Here is a 25,441-nt window from a genome sequence, read left to right as displayed (position 1 = left end):
GCTTAGCACCCCCACTGAAAATACGCCCAGCCAAAGAGGCTCCAGTGGGGCAAACACCAGAAGTTCTCAACAGCCCATTTCAGATAGGGATATTGGCAATCCGGGGGCGGGGGAGGATAAGTTCTTCAAGGAACACACAATGGCGTCGCCTCCTCCATTCATTCCGCAGAGTCAACACTGAGAGCAAAAGTGGGCTATGCTCTGTACCGACGAGGCAGGCAGGGGGAAACCAAGACTGCCTGGCCTTTGGGTAGCAATAGGCATGGCTAGGAGGATGTGGGAGATGGACGGTAGGGGAGGAGGTGCCGGGTCCGGCTGGGCCAGCTGCCGAAGACCTCTGCCAAGCAAGGAGGGGCAGCTTGGCCCTCTGGAGTCTTTTGGCCCCAGCAGACCGAAAGTTTTCATAGCCTTCTGGCAAGATGCACAGGGCTCAGTGGCTGTAGCTCCTCTCCTGCACCTGGCAGCACTGCTCCCCAGCCCCCAACGTCCAATGCAATCGAGCGCACAATGCCCTGGGTAAAGCAGAGGGCTGGTGGCACAGAAGTCCAACGCAAGCCTCATAATTCTCCCAGCTGTAAATTCCTTTGGCATGGACAGTGAAGTGGCTCGCAGAGCAGTAGAACACCTACATTTTCAGAAGAGGGAGCTCCTTAGAATGGAGACGCTAGCAGAACGGGGGAGCTCAGGAAAGAGTCTGGGCCTCCCCCCAGCAACAGTTCAAGCCTCCCACTTCAAGAGCACTGGATTCAGACAGAGTTGTGTGCACCTCTGAGGGACCCAAGAGTGGGCAGGAGGGTAGAAGCTCAAATCTCAGACACAAGAAAACACAAGGGTCCCTCCAACATCTTCCTCTGGCCATACCTTCTTCTGTTGGTGGTCTATCATGACATTGTGAGGTTTGACATCTCTATGCATGATCCCCATGCTGTGACAGTAATCCAGGGCCTGCCAGAGACAGAGACAGGTTAGCAGCACCCAACACAAGAAAGAGTCAGTCTCAGCTACCACCATCCATCAATTGCTCTCCCCAGCCTGAACAAAAATATGGGGATGCCACACCGCAGCAGGCAGAGTTATCCATGCAGTTAGTCTGGCCTGCCAGAAGCCTAATCCATGCCTTGGAACTCATCAGGCCGCCGGCAGAGCAGGCTTCTGTTTACCGACTCAGCCTTTGAGATAGCCAAGCCTTCAGAAATAAAGACCTTGAAACAAGGGGTAGCAGAGTAGCCATGATGTGGGTCTTGGACAGGAGACTTCTTTAAAGCAGGGATTCTCAACATTGGGTCCCCAGATGTTATTGGGCTTCAACTCCCATAATCCCCAACCAAAGGCCACTGGGACTGGGGATTATGGGAGTTGAAGCCCAGTAACTTCCGGGGACGCAGTGTTAAGAACCCCTGCTTTAAAGGATGGGAGCTAGTTTCCCTCTAAGGTGCATGGGTGCGCACAGAGCTCCAGACCTCCGCACAGTTGTTTCCAGCAGGTGCGCACTGTGTTGCTGCTGGAGCTGCCTTTTCCTTTCCGCCACCAAGCTGCACTGTGCCGATCCTTCCTTTTAACAGTTTCCAGTTGCATGCGTGGGATAGCACGCAGGTGGAGGGGGAAAGCTGAACCGGACCTCCGCCCCACCTCCGGCAAGTCACATCTTCCTCCCCACTGCCACACACCATCATGCTGAGCGGAGCCAAGCCACTCCTTCCTTTCTCCCCTCCCACTGTGCTGCGCACCCCAATGGCAAGCCAGGAGGGAAAGACGCTGCTGGCGAGCCACTGCTTCCTTCCTCAGCCCCTCCTGTGTGAGAAGTGAGAGAGAAAGAGGGAGGGAGGAAGAGGAGGAAGAAAGGTGGTGCCTGGAGCGACCCCCGAAATCTCCGGGAGTCTGTCGCCCAGTCCACAAAACATCCCTACGTTCTTGGAGGTTTCATTTTCTTTGCACTGCCTGGCCTCTTGCTGGGTTCTCTTGCCCTAGTACTGGCAGTGCCTCAGGGAGCAGCAGAATGAGTTGGGCTGGGGTGGACGAGTGGGATTTCACCGGGTCAGGCAGAGGGAGGCTGTAGCCAGTTCCCGAGCTGCAGCATCGCTTGGCGAGTCAGCGGCAGCGTGGGGAGGTGGCTGCGCTCCTGGAGCCCTGCAGTAACCAAGAGGGAGCAGCCCAGCAGGACTGTAGTGGGATCACCGCAGCTGCTAGAAGCAGCAGAGACCCTGCGTGCTCCTCGGACTGAGCTTCCTCTCTTCTGGTGAGCTCTCCAGATTTCCCTCCCTGTCACCTGGCTGCTTACACCGGAGGAGTGCATGGAATGAGTGGAGGATAAGGAGTGGGGGGAGGGGTTTGGGACATGGTGTTTTGGTGTTGAAGCCAAGCTCTTAAAATCCCAGAAGGACAACATTTATTCTGAGCTTTTCTGAAAGCAGCATCTTCTTGATATGCTGACTGCTGTTGACCCGTGCGTTAGGCTCCTGCTTGCTGTACTCTCTTCTCTTCCACTTATCAAAATTTGATAATTCTCAGGGAACAGTGCTAGATTCACAGTAGACATGATCTGGAATAAATGGTTCACATATGGAACAGAAGCCTTCAATTGATTAACGAGGAAATATTTATAGCTGTTTTCGTTACTTAAATATGAGTCTTTAATAGAGTCCTTTTTTCTTTTTCAGAAAAAATCTGATCATATTTTAACTATTATTGAGATCATTGAATGTTAAAACTCTGCTGAGAACAATAGTTAAAATATGATACTCAGAATTTTTCTGAAAAAGAAAAAAGACTATTAAAGACTCATGTTTAAGTAATGAAAACAGCTATAAATTTATTTCCTAGTTAATGAATTGAAGGCTTTTGTTCTGTATATGATCCAGTTATTACAGATCTTGTCTACTGAGGGAATCTAGCACTATTCCCTGAGAATTATCAAATTTTGATAAGAGGCAGAGAAGAGAATGAGGTTGGTTCTGGGTGGCAGTATCAAGGAGGTGTGTGCACATATGCATTGTTATGTGTTGCTATAGATACAGTGCGCGCACACATGCACACACTCTGAATGAAAGAAGTGTATTTTACAATTCTATTTATAAAATTATAATATAAAACATTATTCTATTTAAAAAATTGGGATTTATAGCTTTATAGTACCAAACTAAGTATGCTAGCTTTTGGTTTGAAGCTGAGCTCTTAAAATTCCATAAAGGCAAAATGTATTCTGTCTGCACTTTTCTAAAAGTAGCATCTTCTTGATTTAGTGATTGGTTTTGACCCATGCGTTAGGCTCCTACTCGCTGTACTCTCTTCTGCTCACCGATGGAAAAAAAACAGAGAACACACTGGATGGGAGCTGCAGTGTTACCTAGCTGCACTGTAAGAATGAGATGAGCAAGGAGGCCACTAACCCTAACCCTGCAGCTTCTCCCTCTGCTGCTCTCCCCAGCTCAAGGGGGCCATAAAACAGTGGTAAAAAAAGGTTAAAAGGCGCCCAAAGGCTAGTGCAGCCAATGGACATCATATTACTTGGGTGCAGAAGAGGAGGAGGTACACATGCCAAGTCAAGGACTCCCCCAAAGAGCAGAAAGCCAGGGACAGCCAAAGGCCTGAAACATGCGCCATGGCTGCTGTGTGCCATCACAACAATGGTGTCAGTTTCCACTGCATCAACACCCATGGCCCATCCTCTGAACCTGCACAATTTGTTTTTCCAGCCACTGTATGCGATTAGGGGCAAGGAGAAGAGAGCAGGAAGTAAAATTCACAGGACTGCTGAGGATCTGGAGGCACTAAAGCCAAGTGCTGTATGGCTGACTTTTCTTTTCTGACTGATTTAGGACCAGTTTTATCTGGGTACTGATTCAGTACAGTGAGGTGAAAGACAAAGTGTAGCAACAGAAAGGTTCAAGGTCTTCAGTTCCTTCAGGGGCAGAGAAGTCCAAGTACTCAAATGAACCAGCAGAGCTCTTCAGGGAGAACATGCAGCCTTGTCTATGTCTTAATTCTCACACAGAATAGAACAGGGGATAATCTTGGTCTGGGCTGCAAGTGGCAGCTCATGTGAATGAATGGTCCTTGAGCCCTCACCTGTAGTAGCATAGGCCAGACACAAGTTTCCCCACTTTTGCTGTTCTGCAAAGCAAACCTAAGTGATCAAAAGGCATCTTTCTTTGACATCCTCCTGCTCATCTGCCTTAAAGAAAAGTGCAGGATCTTCAAGGAAAAAACCTCACTCAGATCTCATGCACCACAAATGACCTTTTCAACTGCTGCCCATCAATACTCACCTTGAGCAATTCATACATATAAAACCGAATATCAAAGTCTGTCAGGATCTGATACAGTTGCTGGAGTGGATTTGAGGAGAGAAAGAAAAAGCATCAGTGCTGTGCCTGTGACTCATCCATACCTCTTCCTCCATCCCCCGCTCTCCCTACATTTCATTTTCTGTACAACTTCTTTCACAGTTAAAGAAAGGACCAGACACCCACATGGAACTCTGCCCTGGGAAAGGAAGCTGCAACTCCCCCAAACAGGAAACAGCCAAGCCCCACAAAGACATCAGCCTTAAGATGGCCTTGGAAAGCCCCTTTGATTAGGCTCCGCTGCCGGTTTGTGCTGGTTGCAGCCCTGGCTGTGACTGGCCTCCAGCTGCTTCCTGATGGCTCTGCAGAATAGAGGCAGCCATCAGGCTGGGCTGTGTGTTGAGTGAGAATGCCATGGGCAGGAGGAAGGAATAAAGGCAAGAGCTCTCATAATGGAGAACGAAGGATGTGAGCGAAGTGCTTGTAGGACCACTTCCCTCCACATCTCTCCAGAGCAGAACACCAATGGCTCCAACAGCAGGGACTGGGTGAGGAAGGCTACACAATGGGGACATGGTCCTGCCTGGACAGAGAGTGAAGATCTGCTGAACAGCCATTTGCAGCACAGGCTAGTTTCACAGGGCACATTTTGATTTGAAATGAAATCCAAGAATGTGGTAATAAGAACAAAGTAAATAAGCTTCTCCTACATGCTGAAAGACCAATATGTTTATATTGCAGGGGTTGTGGTCTTAAGTCAGTATCCTCTTAGTCATTTAGTGAGTTAACGACCAAAATAAGATTTGGACCAAGGACCTCCAGCTGACAGTTGATCCTAGCTATTTCAGCCTGAAATTTGAATGGAATATCCTAACTAGTCCAATGAATTACTGTTTCTTACAAAAAAGACAAAGACAAAATAAGAGTGTGCACGCAGAGAGAGAGAGAGATTTAAGTAAAGTTGCCACTCTTTAGCTCTGGCAAATGAAGGTGCAGCTCTCCCTTCTAAAGGCTCTGAGTTAAGGAAGATGCCCTACTTCCCACTCCTACACATTTTGATGAGATACAGAACCCTTAAGAGATACGTTGTAAGCCACAAACTTGGCATTATGCAGTGATCTGGATATCATAAATTAGTATTTCTAGAGCATGAATCTGATAAACGTTAAGTAATCAAGCCAGCTGTATCAGCAGTTTTAGCCAAAGTCATACCAAAAAAATCCAAACATAATCACACAAATACATACAAGTAACCCTGCAAAATAATGGACATAAACACCCAATATTATCTGAAAATTTACAAGATAACAAAATTTCCAGGTGCCGAAGTGAACAGGCACTTGCATTTTTTTTCCTTTGGGGGAAAGACAACTTGAGAGTATCCACCATTGTAAAACCAACTGCAGCATACATATTCTGCAGCTGTGTCAGACTGTCGCATTCACCATATCAGTTGTCAACATTTAACAAGGAAAAACTATAAAAATAATGTTGAGTGCCCCCAGATTCTGACATTCAGTGTAACACATATTGTACATAATGGAGAAACAGGGTCTCTTAAAATCAGGGAGTTTGGTCTTTCAACTATTTTCATTAGAAGCTGACAATGTTCTTTATGTTTGTGCAGACTGCCCCTGGGTAGGCCTGGTGCATTCTACAGCCTCCCAGTTAAACACTGCTTTCTGTGGCTTGCCTTAGGCTCTTGCACCACACTGTAGGTATCCAAGGCTAATGCAGGTCACAGAAACCCCAGTTTGACTGGGAAGCCATAGAATTACAGGTTTCACAGCACATACCCAACACTGCAATGAAATCTCAGTTATCCGAGTCCTTCCGAACTACACACTTGCATAAACGTATGCAGGAAAATATTAAGACATCTTAAGAAAAATGTAATCAACAGGCTAACGGCAGAGCTGGAAATGTTATTTCCCATCCCTAGGTACTGACAGACATTAAAGACAGGCATGCAAACCAGTAGCATGCTTGTGGGCTAATTTGCAAGGCTACTGTAGTTTTTAAACATCAATGATTTCACAATAGTTCTTCAAAAACCTCTTAGGAGGATGCCAAACAGCCTTGATGATGTGGGTTTGTTTGTTTGTTTTTTAATGTAATTTCTCAGTTCTAAAACTTCTACCTGTGTCACCTCTATTTAAAACAGATTAACTTCCCAAAACAAGTGGTTCCACTATCAGTCTCTTTCCAACACCACCTACTATGGAAATTGCTTCAAAGTAATAGTTTCACTTCTTTGCCATTTCCCTGTCTTTCGTCAACCTTATCCTTACAGCTTTCGGCCAGTGCAGAAGTAGATTCCTGCTGTAGGCTTCCAGTGGCATCTGGTGGGCCACTGCGCAAAACAGGATGCTGGACTAGATGGGCCTCTTTGGGCCCGATCCAGCAGGGCTGTTCTGATGTTAATCTCTTTACCAAGACTGGAGGATCACACTGCAGACTCACCCACTCCCTCCTCCCCTATCAATTCCCAACCATCCTAACCAGCGTTCTCTCCTTACCAGGATTTGAAACCAAATTCAAATGGTGGCCTCAGCTTCTACTTAAGCGCATGCCCATGGTTAAGGTTGCCATTATCCTTCACAATGGTCCCGCTGATGTGGATGGAGAGGGCGCAGACACACAACCCCACATCCCACTCCCCTGACCGCTACATCACCAGCTAAGGGGCTTCTCCCCATTGTCTCTCTGGCTCGTTCCCCACTTTGATATATTGAAATACTTTTCTGTTCTTAGTTCTTCCATCATTAGCAGTTTGTTCCTTGAACTTCTTCTGGCTTGCCTTATCTGTCAACTAGCATTTTGCTTTGCCAAAGTGTGTGACCTTTCAACATTTTCCTGTTTCAGACTTCCACTTTTTAAAAGAAGGAAGTACTGCCTTATTTGCCTCCTTGTCTCAGCTAATAAAACATGCTCATTAAAGAGTGGAGGCAGGGTCTACCACATGGCTTTCAGATGAACAAGGTGCAGTCAAATGCTGCTGTATACAGCCAACAGCCCCTTTCCCAGGTCTCTGAGAAGTTCCACTGCGGACTTCTGCTCTCTAAAAAGGGGCCGAGTTGGGACAGGAAACATCCTTGCTCGATAGCAGCTAGCTTCCCTACAAGTGCAAGAGAAAGCTCTTGCCAGAGATACGGGGGCTCTCAAGAGATTGTTCTGAGAGCACACATGCAAGTTTCTTCCACACCAAGGGATGTAACATGCAGATGAGTGGCAGTTAAAGTCTTTAGTCTTGGGTAGGGACAAACCTCTTAAATTATCTGCTTCTTAATTAGTGGCCTGATGTCCCAACATCTTGGCAGTAATGGACTGAAGTGCAGGCAGCCTCAGGCTGAGTCATGTTTCAGACTTCCACAATACATGCACATATCAGGCAGCATCTAGATTAAGTCAGTCATGGCTAAGTCCCATTAATGTCACGACTAGCTTGTCTCCATAATGCTTAGTCATGACTAATTAGCTTGGATACGACTCATTCTTTCCCAACTGCCCCTAGTAACCCCATATCCAAAAGATGGTATGGCAGAGAATACAGGGACGTTCCCTCAAGCCTTGCAGCTTGACCACAAGGAGTAAATGGCTCTTTTACCCCTTGCACAAGATCAATTAAAGACAGAGCTACACACGTCAGCCAGGACAGGAGAAGCTTATTTTCCACCTATGAGCAGCCTGGCTGGGCCAGATCAAAGGTCCATCTAGTCTAGCATCCTGTTTTCAACAGTGGCCAGCCAAATGTTCTGGGAAGCCAGCAAGCAGGACATGGAAGCAAACTGCCCTCCCCAGTGGTCTGCTCCCAGTAACAGGAATAAAGAGGAATGCCCTCTCTGAACACATCAATTCTAGCCAACCATCATGGCTAACTTTCAGGGATAAATTCTCCTTCCAGGAATGATTCCAGTCATAATTTAAAGCCACCTAAGCCAGTGCTCATCACACCCTGTAGAAGCAAATTTCATCAATGGTGCATTGTGCGAACAGCAGCCTTGAACATCCACCTGTGGCTAACTCCACCCCCACCCCAATCTCTGATGTAGCCAATTAGGGCAAGAGAGGTGTGGGGCTGGCTTGTGGTACTAAAGCCAATCCAGTCTAGCCAGATGTCTCAGCTGCTATGGACTGCCCACGCCTACAACTACATGTGATTAAAGCTCTGGTGGGCTCCTCTGGGAGCACACTAGTCTGACCCACTTAAAGTCTGGCTAGATCTACCTCCTGCAGTAGTTTAAATGACCAATAGATGTTGGCTTCTACTGTCAGTAGTGGCTCATTAACTTTAATTCCATTACTCATGTTAAAGACTCAGGGCCAAGTCAGACATGACACATGAGACCTATGATCAGTATCTCCTATTTTTTTATTTTTTTAAGAAAACCAACAGCTTCAAAGCAGCTGTTTGAGGCTGCTAATTTGCTTAGGGAAGCACTGTGTGCATGGGAAGTTTTAACCCTTTCCACAATCTAAAACCCTCCACCAGCCCAGCAAAACTACAGTTTGATTCACGGGTGAACATAGAGGCACCAGATACTTATTTATTATATTTATGCACTGCCCCAAACACACACGTCTAGGTGGTTTACGACATAAAACAAATTAAAACAATAATTAAAACAATTTAAACATTTGAATGTTTTCCATCACAAGACAAAGAATTTGGGAACTGGAGGAGAGGCTTTTAGATCAGTGGAATGGTGTGGGAGGAAGGAGTTAACCCAGCCTCCAGCACTGCTTCCCCAAGCAAATGTGTAGCCCCACACAGGTATAGGCCACCTTAAAAACCCCTTTGAAATTGCTGAATTTGCCTAATATTGCATTAATGTTCATTTAATGTTATAATGCATTTTCTGAAACAAGGCTGAACACTGCACGTGTGCAGTTCCAGACCACCCCGTGCCATCACTTGGACAGAGGATGGGGAGGCTTTCATCAGTTTTCTTTCTGAAGTCCAGTATGTGTCATCAAGACTATATCCTTGAGAGTCATGTGCGCCCAGGGACATATTTTGGGCTTGAGAGGGAAGGGAAGATTGGTGAAAAATCACCCCTTCCCTGGCTCAAGCAACAGCACAGCAGCCATCTGGTACTTGCAGTGCTTCACACATGCAGTGTTAGTCTAGATGTCAGCCAACAAAATGTTAGAAAAGGGAAGCTTTCCACCCCACATCTCTGACCACCAAGGATATTCAGCTGTCAGGAGAAAGCCTAGCCAGGCCAGGCCAGGCCCTGCCAGTCCTGAACCACCTCTCTCTACGGCAGCAGCTCTGTAGGAATTCTGCACAAAAATGAGACCCTGCCATTCCCATCAGAGTATCATAGCAGGGAGATTAGTGTGGAATCAAACGCTGCACAGCAACAGTTGCTATATTGAGACAGAGTAGCTAGGAAATGCAATCAACGCTTCTATTACCCCACACCCTTTGAACCTGTACCACAAAAACCACAAGGCAAGACAGCTTGCTGTTTGCAGTTGGTTCTACAAAATGTCTTTTATTAACTGTGCAGCTTTGTGGACAATTCCTCCCCAACAACAAATCCACACATTTCACTATATGCAATGTTTTCTCCAAGCATTTCTGATAAATTCATTACGTACAGATAGGAAGAAAGACTCACCTTAAAATCTGTATTATTGATGTATTCAAACACCAGAGCTGGAGTCTTTGACTGCAAGAGAAATAAGTATGGTTTAGCCACACCTTCTAAACCTGCTTCTGCACTTAGAAGAATCTTTAAGTATTTCTCTCTATAGCCCTGAGGAGAGACCGAGCTGGAGTTCACTGCTGAGAAGGGACAGCAAGCTGGCTCAGAATTGCATGATTATTGCAATCGCCACTCTATCCTACCTATCCCAACAGCTCATCAGTGGGTTACAACATATTTAATAGGGACATAAAAGGCCATCTTTAAACCATTAAGGTGCCAAAACAGTAATAATCCCAGCTGGGTAACTGCTCCACCTGCATTATAAATCCCATGTCGGAAACTCAGAAACACCCCACCCAACCATTTCTGAATCCCTGACATCACCAGCACCTACCACTTGATCCTTGACAGTGTCAATCAGTTTAATGATGTTGGTTCCACCACGCAGGTTCTCCAAGATCTTAACCTCTCGTTTTATCTTCTTTTTCTTCACTGGCTTAAATACATAAGAGTGATTTAGAAGTGAGATTTCTTTCACCATTAGTTTGTACCCAGTAAGTTAAGCCGGACTAATGCAGGGTTGGGAACATCATGGAAGAAGCAGTTAGGATGTGTCACTAGCAAGAATGTGACTTCCAAATGGGAAGATGATCTAGAACATGGCCATGGCTTAGCAATTCTGCAGGGTTTATTTTGTTCTCTTCTGATTAAAAATAAAGGCTCCCAACTCAGTGGAAAGATATGTACTAAGTCAATGCAACTATTCCACAAAGGTTCTGAACAGGAACTGCCCAGCTTTCTCTAGCAAGAAATTCAGAGAAATTGAACTACTGGATTAAGATCCCTCTGTTTCTCCTTAAGGAAAAACAAAAGCTGTCACCCTGACTACTAATACCTGACATTCACTCATCAGGAAGAAGGATACGGTGATTAACCCACAGAAAGAGAAGAGAGGCAACCATCTCTTCTTTCTGCAAGGTGAGTGGGAAACAACTAGGGACATACTGCACTTGGCAGGTTTGTTATGCCTGCCCAGGACCTGGAGACAAACTAGACATACATTGTCTCATTATCTTATCCCTCAGCATCTCACAGGATGATTCACAGCATAACCAAGAATATGACCATCAAGAGCAGATGCAAGCAGATGGTATATTTATTGGCCAGGAACAGCAAGTTCTGGTACATTTTACAGAACACACACATATATTTATGGTTAGGGTTTTGTTTTTTTAAGGATTAGAAACAGTGATGATTCTACCTCCTCATTTGGATTTCAAATCAACATTGAGGTTGATTTGGTCACCTGCCCATATAAATAGTTGTTGACAATGGAAAAAGACTTGTCAAGAACTAAGGTAACATGCTGCTGGTGTGCAGCAGTTATTGTAAGGAATGCTAATGCACATCCTCTTTCAAGAACATGAAGAAAGAAGCAATAACCACCACAATCCTAAATCTTATTACTTGGATGCAAACCCCTTTGACTGCAGTGAAACTTATTTCCAGGTGGGTTTGCTCAGGATCATAAATTATGCATAACTCAGGGGTCCTTAGTGAAGACCAGCCCTGGTCAACATCTCTCCATCTTTGCTGAATCGGGTCCTGCCCTCTCGTGAGGAATGTATTTTGTCCTACAAAGAAAGGAAGTACTGAAATGGGCTCCATTTTTAGAATCCTGCTCTCAGATCACAAATACCCAATTTCGTAAACTCCATGCTTTCATGACGTTGCAGAATATGTGGTGCCAGTTATTTGGATGAAGGAATTAACCTTCACACCAGGTGCAGGCTAGAATCTTTTTTAAAATGTTAAAATATTTTTGAACACCCCATATTTTAAGCAGACTCAAGACACCTTCTAGAATTCTCTCGACAAGGTAGTGGTTATTATAGTGGCTATCAACCAGGTCTGCTACAAGACGGACATACCGGCTGTTGATTTGAGATGGATATTCAGAAGCAACTCTCCTCTTCTTAGACCAACTCTAGATTAATTGCCATGGCCAGTGGGGGGTGAAGCTGTCTATCCTACTATTCCATCTCTTGTTTAAAGTGGTATCATTTTGCTATCTACTTGTTGCTTGAAGTGCACACAATCAAATATACAATATGCTGTCATTATATCAGCAACTGTGGCTACAAGAGGACCATGGGATTGCTGTACCAATCATTGTAGCTCAAAATATGGCTTGAGTTCAAATTGCAGCCAATATTTTTAAAAATTATCCAGAAGATGGGCTCTATCACACCTCAGAAGTCTACTGGAGTGCCCCAGGGATTCTCACCATGTGTACCAGCCTAGAGGATGAGGCAGGCTCTCCTCTCTTGAGAGGAAGCCCAAGAAGAAAAGAGCCCTTTTGCCATAAGGAGATATCCTTTGGGTCCTGCAACATGTACCTCAGACCTTAGAGACAAGCAGTCTGCAGGTGGAGGATACCATTTAACTGCTGAAACTAAGAGTCAGGCCCTAAGCAGTATCCGAAAAGGAAAGGACTTGGAAACGAATATGAGTATGCAAAGATCCCTAGAGAAAGAGCATGGTACTAAACAAACACACGTACCTTCTAAGTCTGCAGAAAGTGATCTGACCCTTCAAGATAATTTTAAAACAAACAGAAGAACACTTTTAAAAATCCATCTTGTTTCCAATGTACCCAGTCGGATGCTTCCAAGAAGCCCTCAGCAGGGAATAGAGATTACACATTTCCCCAGTAATCAGAAGTCTCCTGCTTTGGAAGGTACAGATCAACTTTGGCTCATCTTTTAGGTTGTAGGTTCTATCTGGACATAATGACTTATCCTCCACTGATAGATTTCTCTTCCAAGAATTTGTTGATTACCCCCTTTGAAAGCAATCTAAGCTGATGCTCACCACCTTACATTTTATTTTCTATACTTATACCCCACATTTCATTAAAATGTCCCAAAGCTGTTTACAAAAGTAACAAATTAAAAGCCATAAAAACACCCATTAACAAAAATATTCAGCAAACAGAGGAACCAACCAACAAGCAAAAAATCAAATTTGGTAAGTGCTAAAAGCTTTCGGGAATAAGAAGTGGTAATTAATTCTGTAAGTTAATTATGCATTATTTTGTCTGACCCAAATCTACTAACAATCAATTTCACCGTGTGATCCCAAGTTCTAGTGTAATAAGGGAGGGAGGAAGTCCTCTATTCATTGTTTCCTCACCATTTTTACATTTTATAAGCCTCTATAGGGTCCACACTTCACTATCTTTTTCAGACAAAAACACAAAGCACTTTAGCAAATCACCACAGTTTCCAACACCTTGATCACCCTTTTCTGCACATTTTTAGCAACTGCAGAGGAACAGCCAGTATTCCAACTGCAGTCATACCACCAATTTATATAAAGGTATCGTGATGCTGGCTATTGTGTTTGAAATCTCAATCTCTCTCTTTTTTTAAACCATTGCTGCACACAGAGCTGGAATCTTCAATGAGCTATCCACCATGGCGGAGATCTTTTTCTCCAGAGTCTCCACCAACTCAGACTTCATCAGCACAGACGTGAAGTTCCTGTCTTAATACGTAGCACTGTGCACTGATTTTGAATCTCATGATCCATGCTGTTGCCAATTTACGGAGTCTGCAAAGATCCTTTCACAGTTCACTTTGAATTTCACCACCCAGAATAGTTTGGTACCATGTGCAAACTTCACTACTTCACTGCTCAGCCCTGACTCTAGGAAATGTATTAATACATTCAATCATGCCTGTCTCAATACAGATAGTTATATAAGAACGTAACAGCCTTGCTGGATCACACAGGCCCAAGGCCTATCTGTTCCAGCATCCTGTTTCACACAGTGGCCCACCAGATGCCTCTGGGAAGCCCACAGGCAAGGAATGAAGGCATGGCCTCTCTCTTGCTGTTGCTCCCCTGCAACTGGCATTGAGAGCAGTGGTCCCTCTAATTTTTTCCATCTCTGTGTGGAATGAGTTTTGTTCTGGGCAGCAATATCAAGGCACTGTGTGCACACATGCATTCAGAGTGGGGCCTTCCTAATTCAACCTGAGTGGGATCTAAAATTAACTGAGCGGACATCAGAAAACTTGTGAGTGCACGCACACGCCTTAGAGGGAACAGTGATTGAGAGCCATCCTATCTGAGTCTGCAGGTAGCCTGTAGCCATCCAGACTAGTAGCCAGTGATAAACCTGTCCTCCATGAATTTGTCTAAGCCCCTTTTACAGCCATCTAAGCTGATGGACATCTCCACACCCCATGGCAGAAAATTCTACACATTAATTATGCACTGAATGGAAAAGTCCTTCCTTTTCTTGGTCCTAAATTTCCTGGCAATCAGTTTCACGGAATGACCGCTGGTTCTAGTGCTTCAAGGGGGGAAAATGTGTCTCGCTCTCTCCCATGCATAATTTTATAGACTTCTATCATGTCTCCCCGTGGCCATCTTTTTTTCTAAAGAGCCCCAGATGCTGTAGCCTTGCCTCATAAGGAAGGTGCTCTAGGTCCCTGATCATCTTGGCTGCCCTCTTCTGCACCTTTTACAGTTCTACAAAATAATTCTTAAGATACTGTGACCAGAACTGTATGCAGAACTGTATGCAGTTATGTATGCCAAATATGGCTGCACCATAAGAGTTGTTTAAGGGCATTATATTAGCAATTTTATTTTCAATCCCCTTCCTAATTATCCTGAGCATGGAACTGGCCTTTTTCACATCTGCTGTACACCAAGCTGACACTTTCAATGCGTTGTCCAGCACAATTCCAAGATCCCTCCTCTGATCAATCACCCACAGCTTAGACCCCATCAGTGTTTATGTGAAGTTTGATTTTTTAAACCCTAATGTGCATCACCTTACAATTACTTACCTTTAACCACATTTGCTGTTTTACTGCTCATCCTTGGGGGACCCTACTACTAAATTCCCTCTGCAGGGAAAGCAATCTGGTTTTTCTCTTCCTGTCTCATATTCTTTCACTAGTTACTGATGTGTCACATCCCCCTTGTTAGGCCCTTGCAAGCAGGCCCAAAGAAACATACAGCAATTAAAAACAAAATATAGAAAAACTAAAACAAAAATACTTATCCAAACCCACAGAGTATGTGCGAGGTTCCTGTACCCAGTGTATATGCTGGTAAGGAGCAGCCTTCTTAAACACACACTGAAGGCCTAGGAGAACAAAACTGTCTTTGGCAACTGGCAAAAGCTCCTCTGGGATGGAGGAGGCAGCCTCAAAGGCAGAGCACCATGACTGAAAAGCCCAGCCCCATATCCCTGCCAACCAGACCTCCAACAGCAACAGCACATGCAGCAAGGCCTCAGATGCGGAACATAGTGGCCAGGCAATTCATATAGGAAGAGCCTGTCCTTAAATAACTTGGTCCGAAACCATCTTGGCATTTAAACGGTAACCACCAGCATCCTGAACTGGGCATAGAAACTAACTGGCAACCAATGTAAATGAAACAGAATGGAGTTATTTGCTTCCAAGCCCCCAAGAGGACCCTGGCTGCTGCATGCTGTACTAGCTGAAGTTTCTGAACACTTTTCGGGGGCAGTCCCAGAGAGAATGTGTTACAGTAGTCCAATCTAGATGCAACTGAAACATGTGTAATACTACATCTGCCTTCTTCAGAAAGGGATACAGATGAAGCACCAGCCAATGCTGTGGAAATGCAGTCCTGGTCACAGCCACAAAGCCAGATCCAGGAGCATACCCAGACTGTGAAACCTGCTCTTTCAAGGACAGTATAGCCTCACCCAGATCAGATCCCCAATTAACCAACAGCACCTGTCTTAGCTGAAATAAGTTTCAGTCCATAAGCCCAGATCCAGCACTGAGCCAGGACATCCACTGCCTCCCTGGTATCTGATGGGAACAAAATAAACACCACCCTCAGAACTTGCCTTCCAGGTAGGAACAGAACCACCATAACACGGTACTTTCTCATCCCTTTCCCCGCCCAAGCAGCCCAGAACACTACTGAACATGGTCAATAGCAATGAACAGAAGAACCCATAGGGAAGCATTTCCTTTGTCCACAGCATAAGTTGATCCACCAGAGCAACCAAGGCAGTCTTAATCCCAAATCCAGGTTGGACTGCAGACTGATATGATCATGGCAATGCCAAGGTTGGCAAGTTTATTCAGCAGTGTTTTTGAATGTCCAAATATATAACAGATCACCTCTGTCTGCAGGGCTACTGACAATTCTCAAGGAACTCTAAAGATTGATGAGTATCACACTGACTTTCTAGCCCCCATTAAGGAGGTCAACTTTGATGAAAACTTGCATTTTTTGTTGTTTATTATTTGTTCAACACATTTGTATACCACCCAAAACCTGTGTATCTGGGTGGCTAAAAGATCAGCAATCCAACATTTAGAGCTCTTTAAGAATTCTTGGTGCAGTGATACGAGGCAGAAAGTTTTCCACTATCACACCACTGTCTAACATGCCAAATCGGATCTCAATCTATTTAGGGCACTGGAAATATCTGCATAGTTTTGTTTGTTTTTGGAAAAAATCTTATATAAATTAGGGAAAAAATTGCATGAGAATTTCCCCCCAGAAAACTGACCAATTCAATATTTTATGGAAAGCCCACACCATTGCTTGGGTGCCATCCAAAATGGGGAATTTCTCAACTTGCCCTAGGATCACATTTCATCTTCTCTACAATTTTTTAGCCACATTTCCTAAGAAAGCAGTTCAGATGTGGATATCTGTCCAATAAGCTCAGTGTTCATTCTCCTCTGCAGCTCCCTATCCTCCCCTTCAGTGATCCTTTTACATCTCTGTTGTCCAACTGCCACTAGTGCTGGTTTCCTTCTGATATATTTAAAGGAACACTGGGTCACTTTGGTGATTTTAGCAATATCTATTTACAAACATTTACACTTCACTTTTCCAATTCAAAGGAGTGCTCAAGGCAGCTTAAAAGATAAAAACCAAAAGTAGCAACACAAAATTAAATATCAGAATACCAAAGTCAGCAGATCATCATCACATAAACAGCCAGGAGAATAAAACCAGTTTAGTAAGCATAGAGAAAACATCCCCTACAACCACCATGTAGCTAGAAGGCCACAATAAACTACAACCATAGCTGACAAGCCAAATGCCCGTTGAAACAAAACTGTTTCAACCATGCAATTAAACACAAATGCTTTAGCAAGACATGCACCTCTGGCCAGGCTATTCTATAGTCTGGGCCTCACTAACAAGGCCTGCTCCCTAGTCTCCACCATCCTGGACTCGGCCAATACAGGGTCTGCCAAGAGAAACTCTTCGGCAAACAATTATGGATGGGCAGGACTGTATGGAAGGTGGGTCTGTAGGTAACTTGGCCTCAAATGATGCAAGGCTTTAAAGGCCACGACCAGTACCTTAAATTGCACCCAGAAACAGACTGGCAGAGGCAGTCAAGGGAGCCACATCATAAAGCTGGCTCCTCCAATCACTGTGCTGCATCATTCTGCATGGGTGCAAGTTGGCGAATGCTCCTTAACATTAAGGACAGCTCCACATGACCATAGTCCAGTCTTGATGCGATGCTCCTCAAAGTCTTGCTTTGCTTGTCTTACTTGCATTCCCTTACTTGCGGGAGGAGAGCTGGTCTTGTGGTAGCAAGCATGATGTGTCCCCTTTGCTAAACAGGGTCTGCCCTGGTTGCACATGAATGAGAGACTACATGCGTAAGCACTGTAAGATATTCTGCTTAGGGGATGTAGCCGCTCTGGGAAGAGTATCTAAGGTTCCAAGTTCCCTCTCTGGCATCTCCAAGATAGAGTTGAGGGAGACTCCTGCTTGCAACCTTGGAGAAACTGCTGCCAGTCTGTGTAGGCAATACTGAGCTAGATGGACCAATGGTCTGACTCAGTATATGGCAGCTTCCTATGTTCCTACCAATCTGTGCTCCTGCTTACTTGCCTCACTTTGGCAGGACTTCTGCTTTTTAAAGGAAGTCTTCGTATCGTCCTTGATTCTGCTTCTCTGTGCTTTATGGTACACATTCAAACCAAGCTTCTATTGCCATTGTTTTAAATAATTCCAAAGTGTCCTGAAGAGATCTGGCCCTCCTCCATTTCAATTTCAATTTAATGAAACCCCTCACTTGAAATTAAATAAAATGTTGGACTTTGACAACTTACCAAGAACATTATCAGGAATTTGATAATGTTCCTGAGCATTCAGATCTTACATCATGATTAAATCAAGGGACACTTCCCCTCTTGTCAGTTTCATAACCAGCTGTCCCAAAGCAGATTTACTCTGTCTAGAAATGTTGTCTCTGCTGTGATCTGAATGTACGCATAGCCAGTCAACATTAGGGTAGCTGCAGTTGTCCATTACTACAACACCTTCACCTGTGCCTGCTTCCCCGATTTTAATCCATCATATCACCCCCTTAGAGTTCTGGTCGGCAGTGGTGGGAGACACAGTGCCCCCAACAGTGTACTACTTTTGGACCCCAAGCTTCATACTTATTTCCACTCATGGTGATGCAACAAAGGCATTTACCCCTGTTGTTTGCTAGTATATTGGGCTATGTGCTCTGTCATACACAGCCCCAACCTGCTCGCCCTTATTCTTTCTATAGAATTGTATACCCAGGAATAACTGCATCCTATATATTCTTCCATCTGGTGTTCCTTTTTGCTCCAAGGGTCCAGAAGCCCTAAACGCAACTGAGGTAGTTAACAAGAGTATTATTTCCATAATACTTCTCCCAAATGTTCTGCACTGGTTCCAGAAATCCTCACATCAACTTGAAGATCAAACACTGGCCTTTTTGGAGAAAGAAGAGACAGGGGATTCAGAGGACTTTCCTTCCCACTCATAGCTTGAGCCTCATTACATTAACCAAGAATGAACCAAGCTCCACCTTTACACACAGATGGCCTGCCAAATGATAGCCTCCATTCTCCTGGAAGCCTTTACAACAAACCTTATCCTGCCTGATCCACCGTTTAGCAAGAGTTGCAATGAAGTGGCAGCAACCCACGCCCAGCCTTGCTTTGACTAGGGAGGTCATTCTTTTCAACAGCAGATCAAACCAAGCAGGAAAGAAGTTATAGGCTTTTGATGAAGAGGGCACTGGACCTTGAAGAAACGGAAGGAATGAAGGCTGGCACCACTAAAGAGCCCTGCTAACGAGAGTGGTGGTTTGCTCTTAGATTTGCAGGGGGAGAACTGTCCCTATTCAGCCCCAGCAAAGCATCCCTGCAGTGGTTGTTATCTACCTTGTATTTATTTTTAGATGTATATGCCCTTTGGGGACAGAGAACCATTTTATTTTTATGTAAACCATGAACCCCGTTATCCATGGGGGCTCCAGTCTCTGCTACAACCACGGATAACAGAACCATGGATAACGGAGCATTAAGGCAATGGAGTTAGGTTCCTGAAGGCTGGGAAAAGGGGCAACTATCAGCAAAAACAAACCCACCCACGCCAAAAGAGGGGGAATGCCCTACCATGCTCTGCGGGTCTCCAGTTGTCCAGGAATGCCCCCCCCCCCCCGCAAAGTCCCAATTCCCCCATTTTCCTGTGAAAAATCACAGAATTTATTTTTAAAAAATGAACCACAAAATGGCTCCTTTTCTGGAAATGGTGGCTGGAAATGACCTTAGAGATAATTTCTGATCACCCCAACACCATGGATGCACAAAATTAACCCACTTTAACCACTACCCCGGCATATGCCAAGGTCAGCTATCAATTACCCAGCCGTGGATACATGGAACCGCAGATGTCAGGTCCACGAATAGCAAGGTTTGCCTGTACATTGATGTAGGCAAGCTTAACTGGAGGTAATTATTTCAGGGCAGGCTAAGATGCACACGTTCACACAGAGAGACTGAGACATGCAAGGTTCTAACGACCAGGAATGGGGAAAGCCATCAGCAATGAGACACAGTTATTGGTGTGAGTTTCACTGCCATTATCGAGAGAGCATTTCCTTGCATTCCTGCTCCCAGATACAGTGGAGCAAGTTTGTTTTGCTAGGGTAACCCTTCAGAGCATGGGGCAGAGTCTCACTTTTAAAATTTCAGAAATGCTGCATTAGGGCACACTACACTATACTGGAATAGCACAACTGTGCAACTGAGAAGCCCAAACAAGGATGTAGTCTGCTCTCCCAGCATGGGACTTCTATTCACACAATTTTTCTGACGCAACTTTCAGCATAGCAACACTGTGCTAGTGCGAGCCCCAAACAGTATACATTAAGTAGCCCAAACCAGCAGTGATCCCGCTCTTTCTCCAAGGAGCCCAGAGTGGTGTACTACATACTTAAGTTTCTCCTCACAACAACCCTGTGAAGTAGGTTAGGCTGAGAGAGAAGTGACTGGCCCAGAGTCACCCAGCAAGTCTCATGGCTGAATGGGGATTTGAACTCGGGTCTCCCGGGTCCTAGTCTAGCACTCTAACCACTACACCACGCTGGCTCAGTTCCCATACAGCCTTTCTCAGTTACCTTTAAGTTGTGCAGAGCAAATAAACTCATCCTCACAAGGATCTCCCATGCCACACACACTTTTAACCCACTAAGACATGACAACCAGGGCACTTCTGTTAAAAGTGCTTTTACAGCTTAACACATATGATGAACAACAAGACTCCTCATTTTAACCAGACTAACCGTTTCAGGCACTTCAACGTATTGCTACCAACAGCAACATCCAAGTTTTCCTTTTCAAAATCCATCCAGCTGGTCACCTAAAGAGCAACCCTGACAAGGTTAAATGCCTATCACTGAAAGGTTAATCATAGGATTCCCCTGCAGGCTTCACATTACAGCTAATAAGGTTTAACATCTGTCCTGTCAAGTAAGCCCTGACAGATGTTATTTACTGAACATGGCTAGCACGTGCAATGCTATTCCAACACAGGGACAAGATGCTGATTCTTCACAGGAGGGCTTCTGAAGGCAACTTTCCCCTTCTAGAAGGGAAAGGGAGAAGGATAATCAAAACATCACAACCAGACACAGATACAGTGCATCTCAATATCAGTTTTCCAGATCTCAAGTCGTCACGTGGCAGAGAGTGACGGGGCTTAGATCCAAAGACAACCCATTGCAGAGTATTAGGAAAGATCACACAGCATTGTTCCCACCTCAGAAAGCCTTTAACAAGCATCCAACAAAAACTCACCTTAAGGATTTTCACAACCACACGCTCGTTGTTGGTGATGTTTATAGCCTCAAAGACTTCACTATATTTCCCCCGGCCGAGTTTCCGAACCAGTTGATAATCGTCTTGATTACTGCAGACAGTGAAGAGGAAAACAACTGAAAAGTGGCTAGGCTGACATTCTCTTCCACCTCTCTGCTCCAATCACCCTGAAACTGAAAAGCTAGAAGCAGGACATCTGTGAATGCACAGCCCTTGCAAGGGAGTGGATAGAAACAATTCCACTTCAGCACGCTTAGGCTTTCCCTAGATTGCTGCTGCTGGAAAAGAAATCTTCACAGTCTCTGTACTACAAAGGCAGACACATGAGACACAGGGGAAGAGCCTATAACCTTCCAAGCTACCCATCCTCAAACCCTCATAATCCACCTACAAGCAACACAACGTGCCAGCTGCAAGCACATTCTTTTCCTGGAAAGTCTGCTACACACTCATCCTGATTTTTGCAATACAAGTGTGCTGGAGGCATGGTACGCTGCAAGACCACTCTAGACCCTTGACCGAATGGAAGGAAGACACTTCTTGTGATACTGTATGCAGACACTTCTTTCTCCCTCCCCTGAAAATCCCAACAATGAAACTGGGTGCAGCAAGTGGTGAAGAATCCTCCCAGCCTCTCACATGCCTAAATACTAGCACTGACTTTCAAGGACCTAGACGACCAGGGATCTGCAGATTTTCCAGCTTTTAGGACTGCTTAAAAACCACAGGGCTCTGTGGTTGCCACGAGTCGCCACCGACTCCACGACACACTTTACCTTTAATTACCCTGACAGGGAACAAGAGATTGTTCAGGACAAGAAAGGGTAGCAAGTATGTGGTTCAGCGATTTATCAGGACATACCAATGGACCCTGTGCACCAAATCGACAACTTATCTACACAGTCCAACATACCTAATACTGTGCTCACAATTTTAGTCTAATCGGTCCTGAATGAACCTGCTCACTGATCCTAACCACACAGTGTCTAACACATATTAGCACTGCCATTCTGCACTTAAACATGCATGAAAGACAATGTGGAATCCATATTCTCAGTGCTGGTGAGTTATTTATCCGATTGTAGAGTTAATACATCTTACGGCAGGAACTCACTCCCATTACAGAATAATGAAAAGGTGGTCCAAACTTGAGCTGCTGCATCCTGGCCAAGCACTCCATGGCCCAAGCTAGCTGGCACCCAATTCCTTCCCATCACCCCAATTCCTGTTTGGCTTGCCACCCATCCACACAATTCTCTAAAGGTGAATTCACAGGATCACTCTCATCCTAGTCTATGGAATCCAAAGTTACAGCCACACACATGGACTCTATTCTCACACTCACCAATGTCGATTTAAATCACCAGCCTGGATTTGGGGAGAGAAAGACCTGCCTTGCTATGCTTTATTAAGCAAATCCTTATGGATAGGACAGGCTAAAGAGGTCAGACCTCCCAATGGAGAACTCTGCTCACATTCCTTTCTGAAGGATCAGGGGACTAGTATCAGCCTGGCAGGGCCCACAACTACCCATACAAGATCACAACCTCTTGTTAACCAAGAATAACTGGCACCTCTGATTTTCAAATTACAACCAGGCTCTTCAGAATCCAAACTCCATCTGTCCACAAGCAATGAAAGGTTTGAAGCCACCACGCTGCTGCAGGTACAAAAGGGCGCTGAAAGAGTTTGGTCTCGCCTGCGTTGGCTCCCAGGTTAGGAGTGGCGGCTCGTGGAGAACCTAGAAGGCAGCCCTTCCCTGGCCGCCCCTCCCAGCACCCGCTTCGGCCCAGGGCAGCAGCAGCAGCAGCCCCCCATATGCGAGAGGAGGAGAGGCAAGGGAGCCATGGGAGGAGCCCGGCAAGGGGGGAAAGGAGGACTCGGCACGCATCGTGGTGGTGCTGGCAAGAGCGGGGCGGGGGGAGCAGCACGGCAGACCGGGGGTGCGCGGCAGAGCGGGCCGCCGCGTGCACACGTGCCCCTTGGGCCAGCCGGCCGGCGGGTCTCCCTCCGCCTCTAGCAGCAGCAGCAGCAGCAGGAGCCCGCCAGGCGCGCCGCTGGGTGGGTGGTGGAGGGAGGCTCCTCCTTCCCGCCGCTTGCGGCGAAGAGGCACGAGGCAGCAGGCAGGCGAGGAAGGGGAGGCCGGGCGGGCCGGCCTTGCTTGCTTGCTTACCCCCAGGTGGGGACGTGCGACTCGTAGTCCCAGTACTCGCGGCTCCTCAGGCTGTTCACCTCGGCGTAGACGCGGGCCCTGCTGCCGGCGGCCGGGCCGGGCATGGCGGGGGCGGGCGGGAGCAGCAGCAGGAGGCGGCGCCGCTGCCGCGCGGCGGCGGCAGCGAGGGGAGCGGGAGGGGGGGCGGCGGCGGCGGCGGCTGCTGCGCCCGGCCCGTGGCAGCACCACCGCCGGCGGCGGCCCAGCAGCAGCAGCGGCAGGAGCAGCAGCAGCGACGACGACGAGGCGGCGGCGGCTGCGGAGAGCGGCGGCGCCAGGCCGGCCGCCCGCGGGGCCGCCTGACTGGGCGAGGGGAGGGCGAGGGGGCGGGCGCCGGCGCGGCTGGTGTTGCCTGCCTGCTCTTTCGCTCTCGTCTCGCTCTGCCTCCCGGCGGCCCTCCGTCCGCGCGCGCTTCCCTCAGAGCGCCGCTCGCCGCCGCAGCGGACCCGGAAAAGGCGGCGGCGGCGGCCTTGGCCTCAGCAGCGGCGGCGGCGGCGACGCGCCCACCAGCTCGGCCCCACTCGGCAAGAGACGAGTCCGCCGCCCAGGCCGGTCCGCGCCTGGTGCCACAGCGACCCCTACCGGCCGGAGGACTTGGCGCGTCGCCCAGGACGCAGCCACGCAGGGGCGGGGCCGGCTTGGGTCCTCGCCACGCCCCCGCGGCGACGCCCGTATAGACTTAAATAAAACCATAGAGCCACCGGCCGGTTGGCTGCTTGTGGGTCTCTGGTTCGGTAGTAGCAAGAAGCGAAGCAGACTTGCTCCTCGTGTTCTTCCTAACTCGAGTCTTCTTTCGTAATACATGACACGAGTGGATAGCATTTTTGGAAGGGCGGTTTAAAACTCAAATAAGTAAATAAATAAAGACTTGCAAAACCAGCTGTCCGGCACGCATGCACGGCTGAGGGTTATTATCCCAACATGGGGCGAGGTTTGGCTAGCCTAGCGTTTCTTTGTGACAGGGCGGGCTCCGCAGCAGCTGCTGCTCCTCTTAGAGTGCAACTCCCATCGTCCCCGGCTGCAGAGGCTCGGGTTGGTCTTTTCCTCTTGCTGGCTGAGCCTAGGGCTGCCAGCCTGAGGCTAGTCCTCCTGGAGATTTGTTCCCCAGTCTGTCTTCTTATATTTTGCACAATATCAAAGTGTTCACATCTCCAGGGTTGCTTTCAGTCCGTGAGGTTAGCTACCTCACCATGATACAGACGATGTAGCAGCCCTTTATTTTGAGCTCTGTGTGTGTGTGTGTATACAGACAAGCATTGGGAGCAAGAAGCAATTCCCGGAATTCTCCACTTTCTACTATGAAACTCACTGGATGACTCTGGGCCAGTCCTGTATCTCTCAGTCTAACCTACCTTACAGGGTTGTTGTGAGGACAAACATAAAATACATATTTTAACGATATAAAGCTGTTAGTTCTGTTGTCACTTGCAGACTGATATCAATGCCTGGAAACTCCAGGCTGGCTAGTCCTGGAGGGTTGCCCACCCTATTTTGCGCCCGCGTGGACATCATTTGTCCTCTTCTCTGCATGTGTGTCTGCACCAGCTGAAGTGAACCCTTCCTGCTGCATCTGATGGAGTGGGTGACGCTTCTTTCTGCTCAGGGCCATTTCCCGGCCTTCTAGGTGGCACAAGCCTCTTCATCCCTCACTAGGAGGAATATTTATATATACAAATATATTTATATGCTTTTCAACAAAAGACCCCTAAGCGGTATCTGCTGGCCAAACGCCCACCCGGCCCCACTGATTTCATGACCCAAACCCTCCCCCACCCTCCGAGGAAAAAGCTCCTTCGTGGCTCCTGGAAGGGGACTTTGGGTAGGATCCACACCGGAGTCAAGACGAAGCCCCCCAGTAAAACCAAGGCGACAGGCTAGTCTGTCTTAATTGTGCAGCTTTTATAGCCTTCTTCTAGTTTTTCTATGTGAACCGCCTTGGGGTTGTTTTAATGAAAGGCAGCATACACAAATTTAACAAATAAATAAAATAAAGAAACAGCCAGGCAGCGCCCTTCATTTGGACAGACCCGCGTGCGGGCGGGCCCCTCAAATGCAGGCAGGCCGGCCGGCCGGCCATGCACGGCGCGCCAAACAGAACGTGGGGAG

At 46.7% G+C, this 25,441-nt stretch overlaps 1 protein-coding gene across 1 annotated transcript in view; it reads right to left on the bottom strand.

The window, feature by feature from the left end:
• The window catches only part of CSNK2A2 (casein kinase 2 alpha 2), a 37,904-nt gene extending 14,003 nt beyond the window's left edge, over positions 1-23,901 (bottom strand). The window contains exons 1-6 of the mRNA XM_053271024.1: positions 23,297-23,901; positions 21,103-21,214; positions 10,335-10,436; positions 9,911-9,961; positions 4,266-4,325; positions 862-945 (exon numbers count right to left, since the gene is read on the bottom strand). Of these exons, the coding sequence (XP_053126999.1) occupies positions 862-945; positions 4,266-4,325; positions 9,911-9,961; positions 10,335-10,436; positions 21,103-21,214; positions 23,297-23,400 (513 nt within the window). The 5' untranslated portion in view covers positions 23,401-23,901. The remainder of the gene's footprint in view (positions 1-861; positions 946-4,265; positions 4,326-9,910; positions 9,962-10,334; positions 10,437-21,102; positions 21,215-23,296) is intronic.
• Positions 23,902-25,441: the final 1,540 nt, after the last annotated feature.

The sequence above is a fragment of the Hemicordylus capensis genome, chromosome 9 (genome assembly GCF_027244095.1).
Source record: "Hemicordylus capensis ecotype Gifberg chromosome 9, rHemCap1.1.pri, whole genome shotgun sequence".
NCBI classification, from domain to species: Eukaryota; Metazoa; Chordata; class Lepidosauria; order Squamata; family Cordylidae; genus Hemicordylus; species Hemicordylus capensis.
The sequence above is the reverse complement of the archived record's forward strand: the minus strand, read 5'-3'. Positions and strand labels throughout refer to the sequence as shown.